The following is a 26,675-nucleotide window of genomic DNA, read 5'->3' as shown; positions in this document are numbered from 1 at the left end:
ATCACAAACCAAAACTCATACTCATTTAGTGATAACTCCCCATCCCTCTCTCCCATCACCTCTGGTAAACACTATTCTGCTTTCTGTCCCTAAGTATTTCATAAGAGTAATTATACAATATTTGTCCTTTTATGTCTGGCTGATTTTACACAACATACTGTGTTCAACATCATTCACGTTGTAGCATGTACCAGAGCTTCACTTATTTTTACAACTAAATAATATTCCATTGTATGGGTAGACCTTGTTTATCCATTCTGCTAATCTTAATGGGCATCCATTTGGGTTGCTTCTACCTTTTGGCTGTTATGAATACTATTGCAATGATTATTGGTGTACAAATATGTCTCTGAGTCTCTGCTTTCAATACTTTTGGATATATACCTAGGAGTGAAATTACTGGGTCACATGGTGTGGTGGTTTGAAGATGTTGTGTACCCCAGAAAAGGCCTTGTTCTTTTAATCCGTTGCTGTGGGTGCAGACCTGTTGGGAGTGGGACATTTTGATAATGTTATTTCAATTGAGGTGTGATCTGTTTCGTTCAGGGTGGTCTTGATCCACTTGCTGGAGTCCTTTATAAGATGATTGTGTTGGTTTGAAAATATTATGTACCCCAGAAAAGCCATGTTTTAATCCTGATCCAATTTTGTGGGGGCAGCTATTTCTTTTCATTCTGATTCAATATTGCAGGGTGGAAACTTTTGATTAGATGATCTCCAGGGAGGTGTGACACACCTGATTGTGCATGTGGCCTTTTGAGTAGATGGAGGTGTGATCCCACCAATTCAAGGTGGGTCTTGATTAGTTCACTGTAGTCCTTTAAAAAGGGAAGCATTTTGAAGAAACCTCAGAGCAAATGCAGATGCTGGGAGGACACGTGCTTCAGAGCTGACAGAGCCAGCCTAAGGCTGAGACATTTAGAGATGCAGGGCCCAGCAGGCATCACCATGTGCTTTCCCATGAGATGCTAAGCAAGCCAGAATCCAGACTTGTGTCCTGGAAGAGCTAAGTGAATGCCCACAGATGCCAAGTGAGGAGCCCTCACAGGAGACAGAGGCTGAATGCAACACAGCCCAGGAGTAGGGGACCAGCAGATGCCAGCCATGTGCCTTCTCAGGTGACAGAGGTATTCCAGATGGCATAAACCTTTCCTGAGTGATGATAACCTCTTGTTGGAAGCCTTCGTTTGGATATTTTCTTGGCACTAGAACTGTACATTTGTAACTTACTAAATTCCTTTTTAAAAATCCATTCCAGGAATGATTTCTAAATGTTGTGTTAGTTAATTTTTTTAATTAATAAAAAAAAATCCATTCCATTTCTGATATACTGTTTTCTGACAGTCTTAGCAAATTAATGCAGGGACTGATGTAATCCACTTGCCACTGGGTCACCAAGATTTGTGATCAGCCAGTGTGTCCCATCTGGTGTGGTACCTTACATGGTTAAGGCAGGGAACACAAAAGGCACTCTCCAGTGATGTCCACTAGCTGCTAATGCATGATTTGCAGTGGGAACTGCTGGGCCAGATGCCACAGGCTTTGATATCCTTGGTATCCGCTTTCCAGTGAAGCCACTCCACCACTTCCCTGGTTTCAGCCAAACTGCTCCAAATCCATGTGAGTGCATCTGCTTTCATGTTCCAGGGAACATATTGTGAGTAAAAGCAGGGACATGATAGACAGTTACTTTTAGTCATTGGCAGGCATCCATTATTCCACTATTCTTGTCCCTAGAGGGGATGACCTATTACTGTCCATTGTTCCTGATTCTAGATTGCCACCAAGGTCGTAAACAGCCCAGCTGTCAGTACAAATGGCTAGCACATCTTCTAGTTTATGGACTATTACTAAGCATACTGCTTTTAACTTAGCCCATTGACTGCTCTGCATAGTGCTAGTCTTCCACTATACAGTGGTATTGAGAATGCTGTGCTATAGCAGGTAGGCTTTCCATTTGGTCAGGGTGCTCAGTTGGGCACTTTCAGAGCATGGCTTAGAAGCTGTGTCAGCTATCCACTCCTGAATAGGGATGTCCGTTTTCAAGGTGACTGGGCATCTTTGCATAAGTCTCTCACTTGCAACAAGGCATTGTATGCAGCACACAGTTGCTTTTCCAGGGGCTGTGCCTCAGTTCTGCCATTTCATTTAGAATGTTCAGAATGCTGCCTCTGCCACTGACACCACCCAAAGGCAATATCAGTGCTGACTGCATCCAATTCACATGGCAGGTTTAGATCTATGCACCCCTCCACTCAGTGCTTGTGCCTGTGCTATTGCCCATTTTGCATTTTCAAAAGCAGCCTGTTGGGAGGTATCCCATTCCCAGGGATGGGCTTTCTTAATCAAAACATGCAAAGGTTTTGCATTTGGGCAGAGTGAGGAACAAAAGATCTCCAATAACCCAAGAACCCCAAGAAAGCCATTATTTGTTTTGGTATTTGCAGCATGAGGAAACATTGCACCTTATCAATTACAGCAAAAGATATATTTGCTGTTTTATCCAACCAAGAACTTGACAGAGCAGCCAGGACCTTGCAGTTTGTCACATTGACCACACTTCCCTGACTCTCAAGGCGAGATAGCAATGAATCTGAGGCTTCCTTAAATTATGAAAGAGAGTTACTAGTGAACGTGACATTATCAATATAGTGAAATAGAGTTACACTTGCAGGACTTTTCCACTTAGCCAAACACTTTGCTACGAGACCATGGCAGATGGTCAAGCTATGTTCAGAGACTTAGGGAAGTGCTGTAAAGGTCTATTATTGGGGCAGGTTACAGTGGCTCAGCAGGCAGAGTTCTCACCTGCCATGCCGGAGACCTGGGTTCGATTTCCAGTGCCTGCCCATGCAAAAAAGTTATTGTTGTCCTCCCCAAGTGAAGGCAAATGCAGGCTGGCTTGATTTTTCTAGGGAGATCCTTAAGAAAGCATTAGCAAGAGCCAATGCAAGATGATATTGACATAATTGGATACTAATCTCTTGTAAAAACAAGCAGTGTTCAGGACTGTGGCATATAATGGTGGTGTTACCTTGCTTAACTCCCAGTAATCTACAGTCAAGCACCATCTTCCATCAGGCTTTTATACTGGCCATACAGGACTATTATTCTAGGTATTATTATCCCCACCCACTCCAACTCTTTGATAGTGGCTGAGATTTCTTGGTGTCCCAGTTTATATTGTTTAGTGGCCATGACCCACCAAGGCAGGGTACTTCTATGGGGGACCATTTAACTTGTCCTCTCAGTAGTACTTTAATCACTCAGCACAAGAGGTAGAATTCCCCTATAGTGGCATTCTGTGTCAGTTCCTAAAATGATTTCCTAAAATGTATTTTGGTATAGGGGAAATCTATACCATGTATACTTTGTGTGTGGGGGGGGGGCAATCTCCCAATTTGTAAAGTTAGACTGTGCTGCTTTACTTGGATCATTCCCCCCTGATGCCATCTATAGCCAGTTCTGGACTGTGGAATTGTGTTACATTCCCATAGATTAAGGTACATTCAGCTCCCCTATCTACTAGTGACAACACTTTCTGCTGGTTAATTCTACATGTAACCTCCAATTCTGGGGATCCCTGGCTATTGTTTGCACCTGGGGATCTTGACATCCACCCCCCCCCCCCTACGGAAGAGGGAAAGGGGTTGCCAAGCCTCTTCCAGGGGAGCAAAGGGCTCTCAGGCTCAGGTTTTGAACAGCGGTTTCTTTCCAGATTTCCTTTCTCCCTCAGAGGTTTGGGGGTCTCTCCTTAGTAGATCTTTGGTCCTTAGGTGATTTGCTCTAAAGTTTTACCAAGACTACATTAAGTTGCTTATCTATAAACTTAATCTCTTTGCTTGCAGCAACAAGCAGCAACATCTGCTTGTGGGGTACCTAATTAGGGCTCTCATGATCACAGTGAACCTTTCCCATTGCCCTTACTCCCATCCCCTTTTTCTGAAGTCTGTCTAACCCTCTGAGGTTGGCTATAGTCTGAGCAGCAAGAGAACCCGGCCATCCCATTAGCCTGCTTAGGATGGACATGAAACACCCATAGCAATGATTGGGGCAGATGCAATACTGTGTCTTTCATTCCTGCAGTAAAAGCTTCAGTGTGGGGACCTACAAAAGCTGTGATATAATGGTGTGTTTCATTCCTATCCCCCTTAAAATGTCTTGTAGCTCCTCCACATTTTGTGAATGGAAGGTATTATGTGATATATCCTTCATTAGGCCATGCAGACTTACACATGTTAATCAGCCATACCAATAAGAAGACAGTTTTCACATCAATTGGGTAGTGTACAAGTGTTGATGTAGAGAAAGGTAGGTAGTAACATGCCAATTCACTCAAAAGCACTACCCCTCTACTCCCGGTTCCCATAACCTCAAAAGCCAATTGGATATTAGGGACTCCCTAGTGTGTTTTTTTTTTTAATCTATATTGCTGCCCTAAATCACCCAATTCAGCAGTGGTATAATCTCTCATAGCAACACGTAATTTCTGTTCAGGAGGTTGGAGTTGCTGAACCCCAGGGCATTAATCTTTCTTTCTTTTTTTTTAACATTTTTATTATAAACAACAAACAAATATACAAACATTCTTGACATGGTTACAACCCATGGCTCACAATATCATCACATAGTTGTGTATTCATGACCATAATCATTTTTTGAACATTTGCATCTCTCCAAAAAAAGAAAGAAAAAAGAAAAAAATGCCATAACCCTTACCCCTCCCTCTCATTGACCACTAGTATTTCAATCTATTCAATTTATTTTAACCTTTGTTCCTCCTATTATTTGTTTATTTCTTATCCATATTTTTTATTCATCTGTCCATACCATAGATAAAAGGAGCATCAGACACAAGGTTTTCACAATCACACAGTCACATTGCAAAAGCTATATCATTATACAATCATCTTCAAGAAACATGGCTACTGGAACACAGCTCAACAGCTTCAGGTACTTGCCTCTAGTCTCTGTAACACACCTTAAACTAAAAAGGGATATCTATATAATGCATAAGAATAACCTCCAGGATAACCTCTCAACTCTATTTGAAATCTCACAGCCACTGACACTTTACTTTGTCTCATTTCTCTCTTTCCCTTTTTTGTCAAGAAGATTTTCTCAACGCCTTGATGCTGAGTCCCAGCTCATTCTAGGATTTCTGTCCCATGTTGCCAGGGAGGTTTACACCCCTGGGAGTCATGTCTCATGTAGATATGGGGAAGGCAGTGAGTTCACTTGCTGTGTTAGCTGAGAGAAAGAACACATCTGAGCAACAAAAGAGGTTCTCTGGGAGTGACTCTTAGGCATAATTTTAAATAGGCTTAACCTATCCTTTGCAGGAATAAATTTCATATGAACAAATTCCAAGATTGAGGGCTCAGCCTATTGATTTGGTTGTCCCCACTGCTTGCAAGGATATCAGGAATTTTCCAAATGGGGAAGTTGAATTTTTCCCCCAGGGGGTTGATCTTGTGATACCTTCCATTTCTGTTGTATTATGGTACACACCTGTCAGGGGTTGTCATCCTCCTCCACCAAACATTCCTCCTCCCCTTCCTCTTCTGAGGGGGAGTCTATGGCGTTCCATGCTTCAGAGTCCCATCCTGGGGCCTCTAAAATGCTCTAGACTTGAGCCTGACGCAAGTCATGGCCTCGGACTTGGACATATCTGCATGCAAGTGTCTCTAACTGACCATCCACTCGGTGCAGGCGATCAGCCAGAGTCCTTCATTTCCACCTGGGCAAAGCACATATATCTTTCCATTTTTAATTTTTCCTCTAGATGGAGGGCTGTTGCTTTTGCCACCTGTTTTGCCTCTGTGGCCATATGTAAGTCTCTTAAGAGGGACAAGGCTATGGCTGTCGCTACTGGGTTTTTTGTTGTTGTTGTTGTTTTCTTTTCTTTTTGCTAAAATTCAGTTTATCTCGCTATAGGGGGTGTTCTAGTTTGCTAGCTGCAAGAATGCAATACACCAGAAAAGGAATGGCTTTTGAAAGGGGGACTTAATAAGTTGCTTATAGTTCCAAGGCCAAGAAAATGTTCTAATTAAAACAAGTCTATAGAAATGTCCAATCACAGGCATCCAGGGAAAGATGCCTTGATTCAAGAAAGCCAATGATGTTCAGGGTCTCTCTCTCTCAAGTGAGAAGGCACACGGGGAACACAGTCAGGGCTTCTCTCTCAGCTGAAGGACACATGGTGAACACAGCGTCATCTGCTAGCTTTCTTTCCTGGCTTCTGGTTTCACGAAGTTCCCCGTGAGGTATTTTCCTTCTTCATCTCCAAAGGTCACTGGCTCATGGACTCTCTCCTCATGGTGCTGCAGCATTCTCTGCTGTCTCTGAATCTCTTATTCTCCAAAATGTTTCCTCTCTTATAGGACTCCAGGAACTTATCAAGACCCACCCACATGGATGGAGACATGTTATCACCTAATCCAGCTTGACAACCACTCTTCATTGGGTTACATCTCCAGGGAGATGATCTAATTACAAATCCAAACATACAGTATTGAATAGGGATTATTCTGCCTTTATGAAGTGGGATTTAGATTAAAACATGGCTTTTCTAGGGGACATACATCCTTTCAAACCAGCACAGGGGTAAAACAGTAACCCCGTCGGAGTTTTCAGGGCATCCCTGTGCTTGTGGTGGATCCCATTCATCAGAGGAGGGCAGCCACCCCTCCCCACATGGATGATAGAGGCCAATTTAGGATTTCCCCCATGGAGTCTCCTGTCCCAGCCCTCATGTCTGCTATGGTCTGTGGCTCTTTGGTCTCCTGCCTGGCTTGCCAATTTTTCCAACCCAGCTCTTAAATTGCTCAGGCCCATCACAAAGAACATGCTAGGCAGAGAGTTACGCATGGATTTTATGGAGCTTATGAACAGATCTTTCCCAGTGATGGCTCCAGAAAATGGAAGTCAGTGCTCTGAAAAAAGGTGGGGAGTGCAAGGGACATCTTATAAAGGCTTAGGACAAAGACATTCCATAGGATGTGAGAACAGAGTTTCAGCAGGGTCTCATGACACAGGGGTCTGGAGGTCTGTTATCAATAGTGATCAAAGGAGAAGAGTTTTGATGCTTTGTTTACAATACTACCTGTACATTGTTTCCCCCCTGAGGTGGTCTGGTGACCTTTAACTTCTGTCCCAGACATTGTAGAGGCTATTTATAATAAGTTATTCTCAATATGGAGTGGGGGCCCAGTCCCTGGATCTCCATACAGAGCTTTCCTTGAATTCCAGGATCTATCAACAAGAAAATACCAATAACTTTCCCAGTCTTGGGAGGTTGGCCTGTGTGAGGATTCTTCTTCAGAGCTTAGCCATTCAATGAATTTGAAGGGTAGGGTCTTCCCTGATCCTTCCTATACATGTATCTTCCCTTGGGCACATGCGTGGTCCTAGGAATTCCTGTTCACAGGATACTAAGGTCTTCTCTTCCCTAAGTAACAGTGTTTCGTCAAGGGCCAGCTAACTGTTCTTAGAAGACTGACCCACCAAGACACAGGCTGACCACGCTGCATGGCAGAGTGCTAACCTCAGGGTGTCTTGACTGCAGGAAGGTGGACTGGAAGGGGAAAGAAACCCATAGGAGCCCAAGCAATATATTCCCAGTTCTTTCCCTAAACTGGGATAATCTCTTCCTGCCCTGCAAAAAAATGAGTTGAGGGAGAAGTCAAGGTACACCTATAAATAGCTTCCCCTGCCTGGAAACCGAGGACTAGAGGAAGAGCCATGTTCTAAGGGGGTCCAAAAGGATGATTCTGGCAGCATCACTGGGGACAAAGTTGCAGCTGACCTTCTGTCTCTTGGTTGGATGTAGGGCAGGGAGGGAAAGGGTGGCCGCAGTAGTGCCAAGGTGGTCTCATGGCTGGAAAGCCGTCTGTCACTTCAGGTGTGTGTGATGCCAAAGTACGTGTCTGGGATTGCGACCAGGCACAGCACACTCCTGAGTGCATCCTGGATGGAGGAAGAGAAGCTCGGCATGGAGCCTCCCTTCCTTCCTCTGCTGCTGGGACTGATGGGAGCCTGCAGTTGGCCAGGGTGGAGTGGGGTGGGGAGGGGCCAGAGGGGATGCAAGCAAAGTGCTCAAGGGGGTCCAATTACAGTGGGACTAGATGGCCTGGAGGCAGGTCAGTGAGTGAGGAACTGCAGGGGGTGGACGAGTGTGTAGGTGAGTATGGGAATGTCGGTGTGAGAGTACTACCGAGGGTGAGTGTACACGAATGTGGGAGGTTGGGTGGGTGGTGGTGAGCGTCCGAAGCTGAGCGTGACCCCAACACTAGGGATAGCCTCCCGCCCCGGCCGGAAAAGGGCTAGCCTGGTCCGAGGCCTCGCGAGACCGGGCCATCGACACGCGAGTCTTCCGAGCTGCCCCGCGCAGCCCGGCGGCCCCGTCACGCGCAGGCACTTCCGGCGGCGGCGGAGCGACGCGTTTCCGGCCGTGTGCTTTACTCGCGCCCCACAGCGCTTACCACCCCTGGTAGGTCCCGAGCTCGGGAGGGCGGCGGAACCGGGAGGCGGGCCGCGCCGGCCGAGACGGGGACAGACCGAGGGTGGAGGGAATGGGCGGGCGGAAGGTTAGCAAGGTACTTGGGGAATGCGCAGGGGCCTGGCCCCGAGCTGTGCCACGTTCAGCTTTGGGGAGTTGGAGGCCGGGTAATTCGTCCAGTTCGGGGTTTCCGTGGCCTGCAGAGTGCCCTTTGCTGTCCTGCCCGCGGTCCTGAGGCGGAAGACGAGGGTAGCGGCACGGACCGGGCTCCGGACCCCTCGGACGGAGGGTGCCCGAGCGCTGCGTTCTTCTGGCCAGTCCTCAGGCGCTCGGAATACTGTGTCTGCTGTGGTGAGTGCCTTTCCCGGGCTCCTCCCGGGGCAGGGAACGGAGGTCTGGTGCCTGTCCTCAAACGTAATCCGTTCGAAATAGTTTTCTGTGCCTAAATTCGCTCATTTAGGAAGCCTTGACTGAGACCCGATAGAGCATGCTGGTAAAGAGCAAGACTCCCTAAGTTTGTGTTCTGTCTCTCTCCTGTCTATGAGGGTTTGAGCAAGCTATCTTGGCTCTGTGTCAGTCGTGGGTTACCATCTACTTCAAAGATTACTATGAGAATTAAATGAGATAAAGAGCATAAAGCAGAGGGCAGTGCATGCCCCACAGTAAATGTTAACTGCTATTAACAGCTGCTGTTACAACTACTGCAACTACTCTATTACTGGTACTTGTGATATTTTTCCAGTCTTCCCTGTTGTAGAAGATTGCAATTCCATCCTTCCTATTGCTTAGGTAGAAACCTTGGAGGCAGTCTTTCTCAACTGGGATTAGAAGACATTTGATGCGTAGTGACATAACTTCTCTCTCCTGCATCCAAAGTGGTAGTAGTTATGCAGTTTGGGAGAATTGAGGAAATATTCACATTATTTTATCTGTCAAGCTCAGATGAGGAACATGGATTGAGAAAGTCTGCTTGAAACACTCTTAGATACCATCCTTTCACCATCTCATCTAGTGTTCTTCTGCTGGCCTTGTCAGTTCTCCATTCACACTGAATCCTAAAAGGGACATTTCTCAACTGCTTAGATGAACCACCATCTTCCCTGACCTGGCCTTACAGAGCCTCATCCTGAACACCCTATGTCCACTGTTGCACACCCATGGTCTGTCTTCTGCAGAATAGTTAAATCTGTTCTTTTAAAGCTATTTTCTGTCTTAGAGTAAAACTCTTAAGTTTTCTTTTCTGCACCCACACTGCCCCTCTAGCTTTGCTCTTGAACTGTTCCCTTAGCCTGGACTGCTCTCCCTGAGATGTTTGCATGACTTCTCACTTCCTCCTGGTCTCCTCAATATGCCCCTTATTAAATACACCTTCCCTACCCACATTGAAGAAATTCTGATACCCCTTCCCATCTTGCTTTGTTTTTCTCCACATTACTTATCATCAGATGATTTCTCATGTATTTTTTGCTTTGTGTCTGTCTTGCTAGACTATAAGTTTCCTGAGGGCAGAGACTGGGCATGCTTTGCTTACTGCTGTATATCCATAGTGCTTGGCATTGGTGAACCCTAGTTGAAAACATGAATTTCAGGCTCTCTTTTGAGTACAGGAGAGCAGTGATGATTTGGACAGCTCCCTCCAGGAACACTTGCTGTCATGGACTTCACAGACAAACCCTGGAAGGTGTTCCAGGTGTTGGTATAAGAAACAGAGCAGAGCCCCTCTGCACATCCCTGGGTGGGAGTGGGACTCATTTGCCATGTTGTCAGTGCTGGACACTCAGCCAAAGCCAAAGGGGATGGGGTAGACCATTTCTACTGGGAGGAGATTGGAAAGACTTCAGGGAGGACGTGATGCTCAAGCTGAGCCTTGAAGGAGTTGAACTCTCCCCAGAGGTGGGGAAGGCAGTTCTGGAAGGAGTGGGTAGGGGAGATTCTGGGGCTTTGGGGGACCTGCAAGAATCTCACTGTCCTGGAGTACAGGCTGTGAGGGAGCTTCAGGGGATGTGGGATTGACAGGTCAGCAGGGGTTGATGTGTCTTGGAATTTGGATGTAAATGCATCCATGGGAAATTCACATTCAAATAGGGTGTTGGGGTTGGCCCACATCATTGCCCTTCTTGGACCCTCTGTCCTCTTCGCACCATCATGCCTTTTCCCATGGTTGGCAGGAAGAAGGATGATGTGAGCAAAACTGTGCCTGGGCTGCCAGAAGCTGTTGCAGTGGAGACCTTCAGACTGTGGTGGTCCTGGACTCTAGGAGACTATCTGTCAGATTTTCAGGGTCTGCCCTGTGGGGCTCCATCTTCCTTCTCACTTCTCCTTAATGGCTGCCCCCTGACCCCTAAGAAGCTTGAGTAACCTGGGCTTGTCCACAATCTTGCCCATCAGAGTTCTGCCCTTTCAGAGCCTGGCCTACATTCTTCCTCTCCCATGTTGACGTCTATACTCAGCTCAGCTAACCAGGCACTCTCTGCAGAAACCCACTCCCCACAGGGAATGGATACTAGTTCAAACTGATTATTGGCTCAGGTCTGCATACCCAACTTCTTGCTGCCCAAGCCAAATGCAGTTGATGTTTTCTTTCTCTCTGTGTTCTTCTCAGCCTGGGTCAGAAAATGCAGTGTGATGAATGAGGGCCACCCTGTGTGGGCCTTTGCCAGTCTTGCCTCTGGGCGTCTGTGAATTCTTTGATTGGTACCACAACTTCTCCTGCATCTCCTGCACCTGGGAACACTTGGGCTCAGGGCATTGGTCATCCCAATGGAATGTGCTCCTGAGAAGTGAAGCCCAGCTGGTACCAGGTTCCTGGCCCCATTTCTAAGGGTGGGGTGGGGAGATTGTCATTGGATGAGCCACAGGCCAGAACTGGACTGTCTCAGCATCTTTCTGTCCCCTCCCAGATGCCTGCCTATCACCACAGCCCAGGATCCCAGGAATGGCAGGTATGCTGCCCGAGGCTGGATCTCAGGTGAGCTTTCTGTCTACAGCTGGTCCCTTCCATTCAACCTGGAGGTTCTCTGGACAGCAGATGCCTTCCAGGCCCAGGAGGGCCTCCAGATTTGCTGTGCATAGAGCACTTGTTGTATGCCATTTCCTATTCAGGAACTGGGTCTCCTGTCCCATGGAATGCACAGTCTGATTGGGCAGAAACCAATGCCGTGGGGGGCATATAACCAGAAGCCTGCAGTCTGTGGGATTAGGGAGGTTTTCCAAGGCCACAGCCAGGCAGAAAAGTGGTTTGGGCCATGGATAAGCACTGCTCTGAGGCAGGGGTGTGTGGCATGTAGCAGGCAAAAGGGAGAGACTAACATCTACATTAGGGTATTTATGGCAGGGTGGGGAAATGAAGGAATGAGAACCTTGAGCCTCAGGATAGATGGGGTGTGGGGAAAGCTAAGAAATGAAGGTAAGATCTGAGCAGCAGTGGATCCAGGCATCTTGGCTGGTGCCAGCCATGTTGACCACGCCAGAAAACAAGGGACAGGCAGAGGGTATTTGCATAATACATAGAGAAGATCCAACGTGCTCAGAGTTCAACAAGAAGAGGACATATTGACAGTGTCCCAACAGAAAAATGGGCAAAACCAGGGAGTCCTTGAGGAAACCATATGGCCAGCAGACATCAGGCAGTAACACCTCAGGTAGGGGTGGGGGCTTACACATGCTGCTGACAGAAATGAAAGTGGACACAACTGTTGGGGAGAACAGTGTGTACCTCCTTATGAAACAGGGTCCTCCCACACATCCCTCCATGAGAATATGCCTCAGCAAGGAGATGCCTCTGAAGTTTGGGCAGCGAATGGGTGTGAGAGCAGGGTGAGGAGCAACAGGGAGGTGGTGGGAGAGAAGATGCGGGGGAGCAGATGAGAAGAGGGTGGGGGAGTATCGGGGTCAGGTAGAATGGGTTGGGAGTGAATGGGAGAACAGATTGGGGATAAGTCGGGAAGGAAGGGGAGAGACATAGCCGCAAAGGACACCTAGCCCCATGCTCAAGACTACCTTGTTCTCTCTTCAACATCCCAATCTAGGAAGAAGGAATTCCAACACTATTTACCAGAGCTCTTGGCTTAGGGCTTTGGATTCACCATGGGCCTTTGGAAGAGAGGGATGGTCTTAAGCAGGAATAAAATATTTGGGCTGTGGTCACCCTGCTATACAATAACACCCTAACAGGAGCACTTCCAGCCTAAGAAGCATTCATTGCAGTCACAAGTGAGTCCACCATCTTCTTGTTCAGAAGCCAGGGAAGGCACACAAGCAAAGAGGTCACGATTTCACTTGTGTAAATGGCAGACCCTCCCCGAAGCTGACTGGCAAGGCATAGAGTTCTTTTATAGAAACAACTTATATTTCATTGTTTTCCCAGTTTAAAAAGAGAATGGCTGGGGTTTGTATTAGAACGGGGGACTGTACTTGTTTGCCTATGGAAAAATAAACACAGGAAACATAGACAATGAAAATGGCAATCAACAGAGGAGCTTGGGGCAAGAAAGGTAATAGTGACATTGAGATTTGATGGCTAACACTTCATTAAGGTAAACCAGATCAGTCACCACTGTGAAGACTGGGAGAAGCCTGAGAGTTGTTTCTATAAAAAGGTGTTCCCATTCCACTACCCCCCATCTGTGAGCTGGGGTAGAGGCTTCTGGATGAAGCATGCCTGCTCCAATGCCTCGTCCCAAGTTGCAGGTTTACACAGATGACCTCATCCATTTCTGGGGCCTGAAAGTGGATTTCCCTTCATGTACCCAGAGCCTCATGGGACTGGGTGATATAGTCCCTTCCTTGATGTTGGGGAACTGAAATCAGAACACCAGATTTGTTTCTTCTGGATGGATTCAGAGGATGTTAGTGACAAAACCATAACCATGTATATTTGCCCTCACTTCAGTAATTTTTTTTACCCTCCTTGACCATCTTTATTTTCAGCTTCTACCACAAACTGAGGGTAATGAATTCCATTGGCTTGTTCCTTGATAAGTAACATAGGAGTGGTTTTCTTTTGTCTTAAATTGACTGCCAGGTGTCCCTTTTAATTTTATAATCTAGCATCTGCACTTTTAGGGTATCTTAAGAGTTGGCTTTCCCTCTACCCTATGGAGGCGTAATTATGTGTGTAAGAAGGTGTTTGAGGAAGCCAGCCTTCCTTCCCTTCATTGTTTTCGGCTCTGGTCTCCTCCTTCATTGGCACTGAGGCTTCTCCAGCTGATGAACTCCTTCTGCACTTCCCTTCCAAAATAACACACAAGCAGCACTTGGGTACCATCAGCAAGTTTCTTAGTTTGCAAGGGTTGCTGTGACAAATACCATACACTGTTTGAGCTTAAATAATAGGAATGTTTAGTAGGATTACATTGGCTCACAGTTTTAGATGCTAGTAGCCCAAAATCAGTCCTTTGACAAGAACCTGTCTTCTCCAAACTCTATTGTATTCTGGTAGTAGCTTTCCAGCAATCGTCCATCATGTGGTGATTTATTTTTTCTGGCTTCTACATCTACTTATTCCACATAATTAAGGCCTGCCCTTAATCTGTTTGGCCATACCTTAATAATGTCTTTAAAGGCCCTGTTTATAAACAGGCTCACATTCATAGGACTGGGAGTTAGAATATGAACATGTCTTTTGTGAGGGGCATGATTGAATCTGCAACAACTAGCAAGGTCCTTAGGATAGCAGAAAAATCTTGTTTCAGGGATCAGTAACATTTGAGGATGTGGCTGTATATTTCACAAGAAAGGAATGGATGTGTCTGACTGTTCACCAAAAGGATCTCTACAAGGATGTGATGCTGGAGAATTATGGGAACTTGATCTGGCTAGGTAAGCACTGTCCCCCATCCTGAGCTACCTCTAGGCTCCCTGAGCACCTGGATGTTAAGAGTTTTGAGACTTCTGAAATGCTAACCTGAGTTTTTGCTCAAAGAGTGGAGCTCCCGCAACTTTTCTGACCCAGAAACAGGGCTCTTTTGCCCTTTCTCCAGGAGAAAGATTAGTAGAGAGAAAGAGGTTGAGGCCTAGTAAGTAAAAGGAACAGGCAAAGCGAGTTAGAAACAAGGCATTACAGGGTTGAGAGAGAAAGGGGTTATGGAGGTGGTAAGGTAGGAGTCCTAAGGATAGTTAAGGCAGAATAACTGCTAAGTGTGTAGAATAGTGACCCCAACCCAAGAAGGTTTTCACTGGACTCATCACTCACTAACCTGCTTATACAAACCAACTTTCCACATGACTCAGGAAACATAATGGCCTGCCTCTGCTAGCCCTTGGGCAGAATCCTTCCCCTCCTTACCCAGCATACACAAGTTCCCTGTAGATTTTGTTCTACTCTGAGTATTCCAGTTTTTGGCAGAAGTTTCCTTCTCTTTCCTGCATGATACTGTCCTGTGTCAGAGCCCCTTAGCATCCTCACATTCTTTTTCTTCCTTTTTTTTTGCCTGTTCCCTCCCCCTCAGCATATAATATACCCCACCTTCTCCCCCATCCTGGACACAGTCTTATTGTTAAAAAGTCTACCTGTTCCCCACCTTGGGCCTTCCTACGTTGATTAGCTGAATCTCTCTCCCTCTTTCTCTACCTGCTCTCTGCAGACCATAGGCTTTGGTTCTCAGCAGAAATGCACGTGTTGTATTTCCTTCTCCACCAGCAGAACTTCGAGGTATCAAACCTGACCTGATCTCCCAGCTACAGAGAGGAGAAGAGCCGTGGTTGCTGGATGTGCCAGAGACTGAAATGACAAAGATGCAGAGACTTTCCTGCCCAGGTGAGAAGAGCGGAGGCCAGCTCTGAGAAAAAGACAGTAGTGAGTTAAATTAGGAGACCTAACTTGAAAGAATAGAGCCAACCGAGACAGATTATGGGAGAGAAGAAAGGGAAGATACTCATGTCCCTCAGAAAGTGAAAAGCCAGCACTGGGCCTTTGAGAAGGGAGAGCATTGGCCGTAGCCAGAAGACAGGAAGGGTGAGTACCTTGGGAGCAATTCTGCTTGTGGTGTTGGCAGGGAAGGTGGCTGTTGTGTTTCCTGAGTCACATGGGAAGTTGATCTTTACATGCAAGTTGGGTGATGAGTCCAGTGGAAAACTTCTTGGGTTGGGGAGTCACTCTTACACACTTTCAGTAATTATTCTGCCTCACCCATTCTCAGGGCACTGCCAGACTTCTCCCTTAACACCTACATCATCCCTTTCTCTTACGACCTTGAATCTCCTCACTTGTCCTGTTTAGCCTATTCCTTTTACTTCTAGTTGTGAGAACTTTCAGCTATTCTCTGTCACTTGTTTGTAATTAGAGCCCTTAACTAAACCCCCTGCCCAGCCCCAGCCCTTTTTGTGGTATGTTACTCTTCATCTTAACTACCACTCCCACCCTGCTTCCTCTCTGTAGATTAGAAATCATTTTTGACGCTTTAACAGTGCAGTTAAGTGATGGTTCTTGATCACTGCCTGCATGGAGTGGCCATATTTACATTATTTTTGTTTCTTTTTTTACTTCCAGATTCTTTCATAGGCACTGAGAGCGAACAGTCTTTTAAAAGGCAAATATCAGACATAGTCACGTGTGAAGTAACATTAGATACACTCCTTCAGGATTTCCTACCAGGATCTGAGGAAGACAGGGATGTTTCAGATTTTCAGAGAAATGGCACAGGAGTTGTTTTGAGGAGATCCCTTACTCCAGAGAAAAATTTTAGTGAAAAGACCATATCCCATGAGGAGCCATCCACATGGAAGAGTGACCAGGAGTTGTTTGAATTAGGAGAAAACGTCAGAAAGAATTCAAATCTCATTACAAGTCCCAAGCATTCTGTAGAGGATAAAGCCCATCAATGTGATAATTGTGATACATGCTTCAAATACAAATCTGAACTTATTTTACATCAGCAAGTCCATACTGAAAAACCCCACAGATGTCATGAATGTGGAAAAGATTTTAGTCGAAGTTCATATCTTAGGGGACATCAAAAAATTCATACTGGAGAAAAATCATATAAATGTAATGAATGTTTGAAAGTCTTCAGTAGTAGCTCACATCTTATTCAACACCAGGTCATTCATAGTGGAGAAAAACCTTATGGGTGTAGTGAATGTGGGAAATCCTTTAGACTGAATTCACAACTTAAACAACACCAGAGGATTCATGAGAAACCATTTAAGTGTGAAGAATGTGGGAAATCCTGTAGTCAAAAGGCAACCCTGATTCAGCATCAGAGAATTCATTCAGGAGAAAAACCTTATGGTTGCAATGAATGTGGAAAAACCTTCAGTAAGAAATCTATACTTATTCTACATCAAAAAATTCATACTGGAACAAAGCCCCACAAATGCCATGAATGTGGGAAAGATTTTAGTTGTAGTTCGTATCTTAGGGAACATCAAAAAATTCACACTGGAGAAAAACCATATAAATGTAATAAGTGTTCAAAAGCCTTCAGTTGTAGTTCACGTCTTATTCAACATCAGTTAATTCATAGTGGAGAAAAACCTTATAGGTGTAATGAATGCGGGAAAACCTTCAGACTGACCTCACAACTTAGTCAACACCGGAGAACTCACACTGGAGAGAAACCATTTAAATGTGAAGAATGTGCCAAATCCTTTTGTAAAAAGGCACACCTTATTCAGCATCAGAGAATTCATTCGGGAGAAAAACCTTATGGCTGTACTGAATGTGAAAAAACCTTCAGTCAGCCATCACTTCTTATTGTACATCAAAAAATTCATACTGGAGAGAAACCCCATGAATGCAACGAATGTGGAAAAGCTTTCAATCAAAGATCTCTCCTTAGTAGACATCAGAGAATTCATACAGGAGAAAAACCCTATGTTTGTGATGAATGTGGCAAAGCTTTCAGTCAGAGCTCACAACTCATTCAGCATCAGAGAATTCATACAGGGGAGAGACCCTATGTATGTGATGTGTGTGGGAAAACCTTCAACCAGAACTCCCAACTTACAGTACATCAGAGGATACATACTGGAGAGAAACCACACAAATGTAGTGAATGTGGAAAAGCTTTCTCTCAAAGCTCCCAACTTAGACTGCATGAGAGAAGTCACACTGGAGAGAAACCTCATAAATGTAACGAATGTGGAAAAGCCTTCAGTCAGAGCTCTCTACTTCTTCGACATCAGAGAGTTCACACTGGGGAAAGACCCTACAAATGCAATGAATGTGGAAAAGCTTTTACTCATAGTTCGACCCGTCTTCAACATCAGAGAGTTCACACTGGATTGAAACTGTATAAATGTAATGAATGTGGAAAAGGCTTTAGTCGGAGTTCATACCTTTCTCGACATCAAAGAATTCACCCTGGTACAAAAAAGACCTGTTAATGAACTGCGTGTGAATACCTCTGATGTTTCAAGTTTTAGTAAATATCAAATTTATTCTGGAAAGGAGTTATATATACTTAATGTGCAAAGAAAGTTTCTGATGGGGTTTGCACTGTTTTTTTTTTTTCACAGCCACAATTCATACTGGAGATAAATTATATAAATTGTTAAATTATGTAAATTTCACCATCATTTGTCACATGCTTAAGAAATTGTCACTAATTACAGGAATTTAATTTCAGCTGTCAGCCTTTTCACATCAAAGTCTTATATTGCTGCAAATTCCTCAGAATGTTGGAAAAATTTTAGCAAAAGCTCGCGTGGAGCAAGCTGCTACATGGTGTGCCATGGGAACATAGGCTCAGGGCACAACAGAAGTGATCAGCTCAGGACTGCCTTATTGCTTACATAGTACAAAGGGTCCAAAGGAACAGGAAGAAATCCCGTCATGGCTGGTCTGCCAGGATGGCTAAAACTGCTCTCATCGGGTTCCATAGTAGCTCTGCATGCCCCACTTTGAGTTGGAGAAGAGAGACAAATCTGTGCTGTTTGAGGGTTCTATTTATTCATCCTTCAGGGAGGGGACACTGCCACTGATCATGTCTGCCTTGATTAGCATCTGGTGCTGTTTGTTCCCTGTTGATGGTCTGGTCAAGCCTTGTTCATTATACCTAACATCTTTCCTGGGTTGTGGAATGGAAACAGACTGAAACGTTGTCACTCAATAGAAGAGGGAAAGGGGGCTAAACAAAAGCTATAAGGTGGCTGCTGAGCGAGGTGGCCATGGGAGATATGCCCAGTGGCTCATTTTTATACTTAGAAAACTCAAGGTAAAATGCAAATATGTTTATATGTCTTGTCCTCTTTAAACTTTATAGATGTACAAATTAAGCAGCTCTGTAATCAGATTAGAATACTAGTTGCACGGACACAACTTGGAAACCAACAACATGGACATTTGTCCTTAACATTGGCCAGACTCAAAGGTAAACTAAGAGGCACAGGAATAGAAGTGGCAGCCCAAAACTCCATAGAAGGGATCAGAGAGCCTTCAGGTGAAGGGCCTAGGAAGTATGACAAAACTCCAGTGCAGAAACAGGTGAGGGTCAGAATTTTAGTGTGGCCAGAGGTAACCAGGGCCCTGGATTTTGTCAGAGGACTGATGTCCACATCAAGTTCAAGTCAGCATTACCTGGGAAAGGCAATTCAGAGCAAAGTGAAGAGCATGATATGCCATGGTAAAGCTTTGATGAAGGGTTTGCAGAGTTCACAGGAATGAAAGTGGCCCCAACTAAGTGGATAGGGATAAAGGGTGATAGAAGTTTGGTTACTGTTTGTCCAAGTATTCTGAGAGGCAGACACCTAGACAAAATTAGGCATGAAGGATGTTACTAGGAAAATATCCTTTGTGAGAGAAAATAAGGAGGGAATCAGGAGAGACTGTCAGGCTGCAAAGCAAGTTTGGCTCTAAGTGAAGAAAAGAGGGAAAAAAGTTCGGATAGACATGATCTAGGCTGCCAAGGTTAGGCAAAGCCATCTGGAAGTCCTTGAGCAAAAGTCAGCTCTCAGAGGAGTTTCGTGTCTCCTAAGAATAGGTCTGTCTTATACCCAATGTGCTTGGTCTTTGATAAGGAGCAGATTCCATGGCCTCACACATACTCAGCAATGGATTTCATTACCTCAGTCAATTATGTTTCCTGCAGTTGGAAGTCTACAAGATGTGTTTTTTGTGGCCATCACACTCACCCCTTGTGCTGTTCAGTTCTCCCCTACGTTGTTTCAGAGATCCATGGTTCCCATGGGTCTTTCTTCTTGAGGGATGTTGGAATAACTACATGCCTGGTCACTGAAGTTGGTCTCAGAGCTGAAACATTCACATCCTCTTGTTCGCCATTATACATTATAAATCTCACACTCAGTTATCTACATGGCGATTTTTTTGTGATGTATACTAGTGGTGTGATGGTATCCTTTGTTTCTGAAGTTCCTCTATGCTCCTACCCTTCTCAGGTTGCTAAACCTGTTTCTTTACGGTTCCGTTGTGCCAAAGGGATGTGTCACCTGGGTCTACACACGTTCCTCCCTGCAGCCATGGAATGATTGCAGTTCAAACTCCTGGTGATTAGGATCAATTACCCCTGCTAATGTGGTGACTCCTTTTCATTGGCTGGTCTCTGAGTGCAAGGAGGCCAAAAGTACCCTGGCAGCAATTGTAGCTTTTTCAGTGGGAGCTTTGCCATGTCCTCTCTTGGAATCAGGACCTTCAACCCCACAAAACCTAGAATTGTGGGGAGTGGGTTATTGGGAGTTATGGCAAGTGGGGCCACTTCTATATCTATCCTTAGGTTCCTAGACCCATGGAGACATAACACCGTCAAGAGGTCTATGAATTTACACACTGTTTCCCAAAGCGTCTGTCTTAGCCATATAAAGTGTTTTGTCTAAACTAGTGGTACAGTTAAAGGCCAGTTCATCACTATGAGGCTAGCTGCATCTGGGTGGTATAATACATGACACAACCAGGGGTCTCCTACCTCCCTCACTGTAAAGTGGATTCCCTGTTTGGGTAGCATGTTGTATGTGGTTCCACATCTGTGAATGAAGCAATCCCTAAGGACCCAGATGGTGATACTGGTTGAGACTCTGCAAGAAGAGCAAACTCTTGCCTGGAATAGGTACATACCATTATGAGGACAAATCACTGCCATTTCAAGGATAGAAAGGGCTGATGTAGTCAACTCTTGACACTGACAGAGTGATTAGAGTGGTATGGGTGTGCATCTGTGTGCTATGCAGTATGCACATTTTTAGCCCTAATTTCTGTCACTTCTGCCACCTCTTTCATGCACACTTCATCTCAATTCCAGTCTGGCTGATAATGAAGCCTGAATATTGTTAACTGACTGAGTTATTTTGTCCGCTTGATTGTTCAGTGTCTGGAATTTGCCTTCTGGTGGCTATTAACATATTAAAAAAAAAAAACAGATTTCACAATTTGTACACACTCCCCTGTGTCCACCCACATGCCTCCAACCCAGACTTCCTTGGCCCCAATCTTCCTTTTCCTTCTTATCCCCTAATCACATGACTAGGACATTGGCCACTGCCCAAGAATCTATATTCTCACCTCAGTCCACTCATTTCTACTCAAAGTGGATGATCTGGGGCACTACTTGCAGCTTTACCCAAAGGGAAAAATTTTCCCCAACAATGTTCCTCAAGGCTCCCTTGAAAGTAATTGTAATGCAGCCACTGACATCCATTTCAGCATGGACTCGTGTACTGAACCTTCAGCTATAACTCAAGCCTAGTCTCTTTCCTATTCTTTCACCTGTTCATAAAGAAATATCATGTGGCTTTAGGTGTGAGCAGGAGGAGGAACACTGGTGCAAATCTGGGGGCTGACACAGGGGAGTAGGCATCTGCACAATCACCTTATCTGTGTCCTCTGGCACTGCTTGGGCACCATCTTGGATGTACCATTTCCACCTTATGATGGATAGTGACTGAGCCTGTCCCACTTCATTATTTGGCAGGCTGGACAGGACCCAACAAATGATGGGGACTGCATATGGATGAATGGTCATTTGGCGTCCAAACTCACTTGATGGTCAAGTGTTCCATCGATGCCATGGCCTAGTAATAAGCCAAGACTTGTTTCTTAAGTGGCATATAATTCTCTGCTGAAGACAGTACAGCATTACCCCAGATCACAGTAACATGAGTTGTCATTCTAGCCGTAGTTCTCAGATACCTGCATTATTACACCTGTCATAGCATTCCCTTCCACTGGAACATTTTCCCAGTTCATCATAGTAACTGATCCAATTTCTCGTACCAGGGACTATCCATATCCTTACTACCAACAAGGGCAAAGTCTTCCTCACCTGTCATACAGAGGATGGGCCAGTCCTCAAGCCATCTGACCACCTGTTTTCTTGTGCCACTCCTGGTACCATTTGGGTCCTCCAAGAAGCAGACACCAAGACAAAATTAAATGTGTAAAGGTTTTGCTAGGGGAAATACCTGTGTGAGTGAATTGGAGGGAATGAGCTATCAGAACACAACAGTCATCTGACACTGAGAGGAAAGAGTTTGGGCAGAGGCATCTTAGGCTGCTGTGCAGTCTGAAGAAGATCAAAAAAGAATGACATGGGATCCATGAGGCCATCACCTCATAGGAGTCCCAAATATCCAGGAAAGAGACTGTTTTAGTATCGCTGTCTTGCTCTGTGATTGGCAGGGACCAACCCCTGAGAGGTGTGGCCTCAGCACAAACATGATAATGGATTTCAAAGCTCAGCAATTGAGTCCTTAACTGATGGTGGTCTGTGTAGTTGCACTCTGCAAAGAAGTATTCTCATGACTGCCATAGTTATCAAGCAGACCATCCCTGGAATCTATTTTGGGAAATAAGGGAAAAGCTCATGGGTTCAGAAAGCTGCTAATGAAAATGTTTTCTAATGGAATGCTTGCTTGTCACTTTCCTGCTTGCTTCCTTACTTCCCTGAGTCCAAAGATATTAGATAGGAGCAATCACAGAGAGCTGTATGAGGACATGTCTGAGTAACCACAAAAGGAATGAAGATGGTGAATCAAATGTACAATAGCTTGTAGCTTGGAGGTAGGTGATAATGACAGCCATACAAGGCCTGTACAAAGACAGTGTAAAAGTGGGGCAGTAGGGGCAACCCAGCCGTGGACAGACATAGTAGCCTCCCTGGTGATAAGATGTTGGCACAGAGAGATAAGGGCAGCCCAGAAGGCTTGAGAAATTGGCCACATACAATGGATTGCACAAATTAGTAAATATGTTGGGGACAATAGAGTCAGGTTTCTCACTGTATTAGAGAGGATGAAGAAAATGGAAAGGAGGAAGCTGGAATGAACTCTGTAGTGTTGGGTTGGAATGGTAGGTATTGGTGTAAACTCATGATTTTATATATTTAGAGAGAGAGAATGAAATGTAGGTGTAAAAATGTATTTGTAAATATCTATGTGGTATGTTTATGGATGTGTGTGTGTACATATATATGCCTTGGAGCAGCACTGCCCCAGCAGAAAATACTCTTAGAACTCAGATCTGGTATGTAAACATTCCACTAAAATGCATAATATATGGTTGGAGAAATGATTGGTTCCAGGGCTGGGCCAGGGAAAATACAAGATTAACCCGGAACATCTTGTTGGAGTAAAATGTAGGGAAGTATTCTTGGTTCATGTCTAAAGAATACCGAAACCAACATGAAGGGGCTCCCACTGGCCAAATCTGGTTCAATTTGAGGATCAAAATTAATCATAGAGTCCCCTCCTATTCAAGATGGTGAAATGAGGACTTCAGGGATCTGTCCCCTGTCAGAAGATTTTCACAGCCAGAAAACAGAAAAAGACGGTAGTAACAGAATGAGTGCTGAATTTTTAAAAAATGTCTTAAAATCAGTAGGCTTTGGCCACTTCTCTGGTTGTCCTCCCTCCCCTACTCTCCTTCCTTCCTCTCTTTCCCTCCCTGGGTAAGTCCTGTCACTCAAGTTCCTGGACTCCCTGACCCTTCCCTAACCCCCTCCCGACTTTGGTGCCACAGAATTGGTCTCCTTTTCCTTTTCCTGTTTCCTGGCCCAGCCCCAGTGTCAGGGAGGGGAGCCTAGAAGAGTCAGACATGCCGCAGTTGAGGCGAGAAAAGGTGACAACAACCCTGGGCTCACCAGCCAGGACACTGGTTCACCACAGCTATGGCAATGAGGCAGACACCAGTCACCTGCTCAGGCCATATGAGACCCATGTTTGTTTTGACCGTCAGTGGCATCACACCTTATGGCTATTTTTTAAATTTTTATTTTATTATTACTATTATTTTTAATGATTCACAATATATTATATAGCTGTGCATTTATGTTTGCAGTTTACTTTCTTTTTTGTGAAAAATACGTTAGAAATTTATTTCTAAGCACATTCCAACAATTAGTTGTAGAACAGATTTCAGAGTTTTGTATGGGTTACAGTTCCACAATTTTAGGCTTTTACTTCTAGTTGCTCTAAGATACTGGAGACTAAGAAATATCAATATAATGATTCAATAATCATAGTCATTTGTTAAACCCTACCTTTTCTGAATAACTCTGCCATCACTTTTGAAGTTTCTCCTACTCTTTGGTATCTGGACTATGTCCATTCTAACTTTTTCATGTTGAAAGGGGATGCTGATAATATGGGATAGGGGGATGGAACTAGTTGATGTTCTGGAGAGTCTGGCCTCTCTGCATCTCATCCTGACCAAGATGTCCATCCTACCTAAACTGATTTACAGATTCAATGCAATACCAATCAAAATCCCAACAACTTATTTTTCAGAAACAGAAAAACCAATAAGCAAATTTATCTGGAAGGGCAGGGTGCCCCGAATTTCTAAAAGTATCTTGAGGAAAAAAAACGAAGCTGGAGGTCTCACGCTGTCGGACTTTAAAGCATATTATGAAGCCACAGTGGTCAAAACAGCATGGTATTGGCATAAAGATAGATATATCGACCAATGGAATCGAATAGAGTGCTCAGATATAGACCCTCTCATCTATGGACATTTGATCTTTGATAAGGCAGTCAAGCCAACTCACCTGGGACAGAACAGTCTCTTCAATAAATGGTGCCTAGAGAACTGGATATCTATATGCAAAAGAATGAAAGAAGACCCATATCTCACACCTTATACAAAAGTTAACTCAAAATGGATCAAAGATCTAGACATTAGGTCTAAAACCATAAAACAGAGGAAAATGTTGGGAGATATCTTATGAAACTTACAATTGGAGGCAGTTTTATGGACCTTAAACTTAAAGCAAGAGCACTGAAGAAGGAAATAAATAAATGGGAGCTCCTCAAAATTAAACACTTTTGTGCATCAAAGAACTTCATCAAGAAAGTAGAAAGACAGCCTCCACAATGGGAGACAATATTTGGAAACGACATATCAGATAAAGGTCTAGTATCCAGAATTTATAAAGAGATTGTTCAACTCAACAACAAAAAGACAGCCAACCCAATTACGAAATGGGAAAAAGACTTGAACAGACACCTCTCAGAAGAGGAAATACAAATGGCCAAAAGGCACATGAAGAGATGCTCAATGTCCCTGGCCATTAGAGAAGTGCAAATCAAAACCACAATGAGATATCATCTCACACCCACCAGAATGGCCATTATCAACAAAACAGAAAATGACAAGTGCTGGAGAGGATGTGGAGAAAGAGACACACTTATCCACTGTTGGTGGGAATGTCAAATGGTGCAACCACTGTGGAAGGCAGTTTGGCAGTGCCTCAAAAAACTGAATATAGAATTGCCATACGACCCAGCAATACCATTGCTAGGTATCTACTCAAAGGACTTAAGGGCAAAGACACAAACGGACATTTGCACACCAATGTTTATAGCAGTATTATTTACAATTGCAAAGTGATGGAAACATCCAAAATGTCCATCAACAGACGAGTGGCTAAACAAACTGTGGTATATACATACGATGGAATATTATGCAGCTTTAAGACAGAATAAACTTATGAAGCATGTAATAACATGGATGGACCCAGAGAATATTATGCTGAGTGAGTCTAGCCAAAAACTAAAGGACAAATACTGTATGGTCCCACTGATGTGAACTGACATTCGAGAATAAACTTGGAATATGTCATTGGTAACAGAGACCAGCAGGAGTTAGAAACAGGGTAAGATAATGGGTAATTGGAGCTGAAGGGATACAGACTGTGCAACAGGACTAGATACAAAAACTCAAAAATGGACAGCACAATACTACCTAATTGTAATGTAATTTTGTTAAAACACTGAATGAAGCTGCATCTGAGCTATAGTTTTTGTTTGTTTGTTTGTGTTTTTATATATATATATTTTTATTATTTTTATTTTTTTCTCTATATTATCATTCTATATCTTTTTCTGTTGTTTTGCTAGTTCTTTTCCTAAATCGATGCAAATGTACTAAGAAATGATGATCATACATCTATGTGATGATATTAAGAATTACTGATTGCATATGTATGAATATGCAGAATGAAATGATTTCTAAATGTTGTGTTATTTTTTTAATTAATTTTAAATAAATAAATAAATAATAGGGGGAACAAATGTTAAAAATAAATTTAGTTTAAAGTGCTAGTGGTAAATGAAAGCGAGGGGTAAGGGGTATGGCATGTATAATCTTTTTTTTCTGTTATCGTTTTATTTCTTTTTCTGTTGTCTTTTTTATTTTTTTCTAAATCGATGCAAATGTTCTAGAAATGATGAATATGCAACTATGTGATGATATTAAGAGTTATTGATTGTATATGTAGAATGGAATGATATCTTAATGTTTTGTCTGTTAATTTTTTTTTAATTAATAGGAAAAAAAAGAAAGTAAAAAGACAGCCTCCACAATGGGAGACAATATTTGGAAACGACATATCAGATAAAGGTCTAGTATCCAGAAGTTATAAAGAGATTGTTCAACTCAACAACAAAAAGACAGCCAATCCAATTACAAAATGGGGAAAAGACTTGAACAGACAACTCTCAGAAGAGGAAATACAAATGGCCAAAAGGCACATGAAGAGATGTTCAACATCCCTGGCCATTAGAGAAATGAGATATCATCTCACACCCACCAGAATGACCATTATCAACAAAACAGAAAATGACAAGTGCTGGAGAGGATGTGGAGAAAGAGGCACACTTATTCACTGTTGGTGGGAATGTCAAATGATGCAACCACTGTGGAAGGCAGTTTGGCGGTTCCTCAAACAGCTGAATATAGAATTGCCATATGACCCAGCAATACCATTGCTAGGTATCTACTCAGAGG

General features: G+C 44.0%; 1 protein-coding gene across 8 annotated transcripts; it reads left to right on the top strand.

The window, feature by feature from the left end:
- Positions 1–8,406: 8,406 nt before the first annotated feature.
- Positions 8,407–25,274, top strand: LOC143688468 (uncharacterized). Of its 8 annotated transcripts, none has more exons than XM_077166390.1 (6): positions 8,438–8,491; positions 8,704–8,851; positions 11,401–11,468; positions 14,194–14,320; positions 15,141–15,257; positions 15,990–25,274. In XM_077166390.1, the coding sequence occupies exons 3-6, from the start codon at positions 11,436–11,438 to the stop codon at positions 17,825–17,827; spliced, it is 2,115 nt and encodes a 704-aa protein (XP_077022505.1). In that variant the 5' UTR covers positions 8,438–8,491; positions 8,704–8,851; positions 11,401–11,435; the 3' UTR covers positions 17,828–25,274. The 8 variants fall into 8 exon arrangements, with proteins under 8 accessions (XP_077022504.1, XP_077022505.1, XP_077022507.1 ...); XM_077166392.1 differs by lacking the exon at positions 8,704–8,851 and adding an exon at positions 12,529–12,712 and having other exon boundaries at positions 8,453–8,491; XM_077166391.1 differs by adding an exon at positions 12,529–12,712 and having other exon boundaries at positions 8,455–8,851.
- Positions 25,275–26,675: the final 1,401 nt, after the last annotated feature.

Source organism: Tamandua tetradactyla, chromosome 6 (genome assembly GCF_023851605.1).
Source record: "Tamandua tetradactyla isolate mTamTet1 chromosome 6, mTamTet1.pri, whole genome shotgun sequence".
Lineage (NCBI taxonomy): Eukaryota > Metazoa > Chordata > Mammalia > Pilosa > Myrmecophagidae > Tamandua > Tamandua tetradactyla.
Note: the sequence above shows the minus strand (reverse complement) of the source record. Positions and strands in the feature narration are given on the sequence as shown.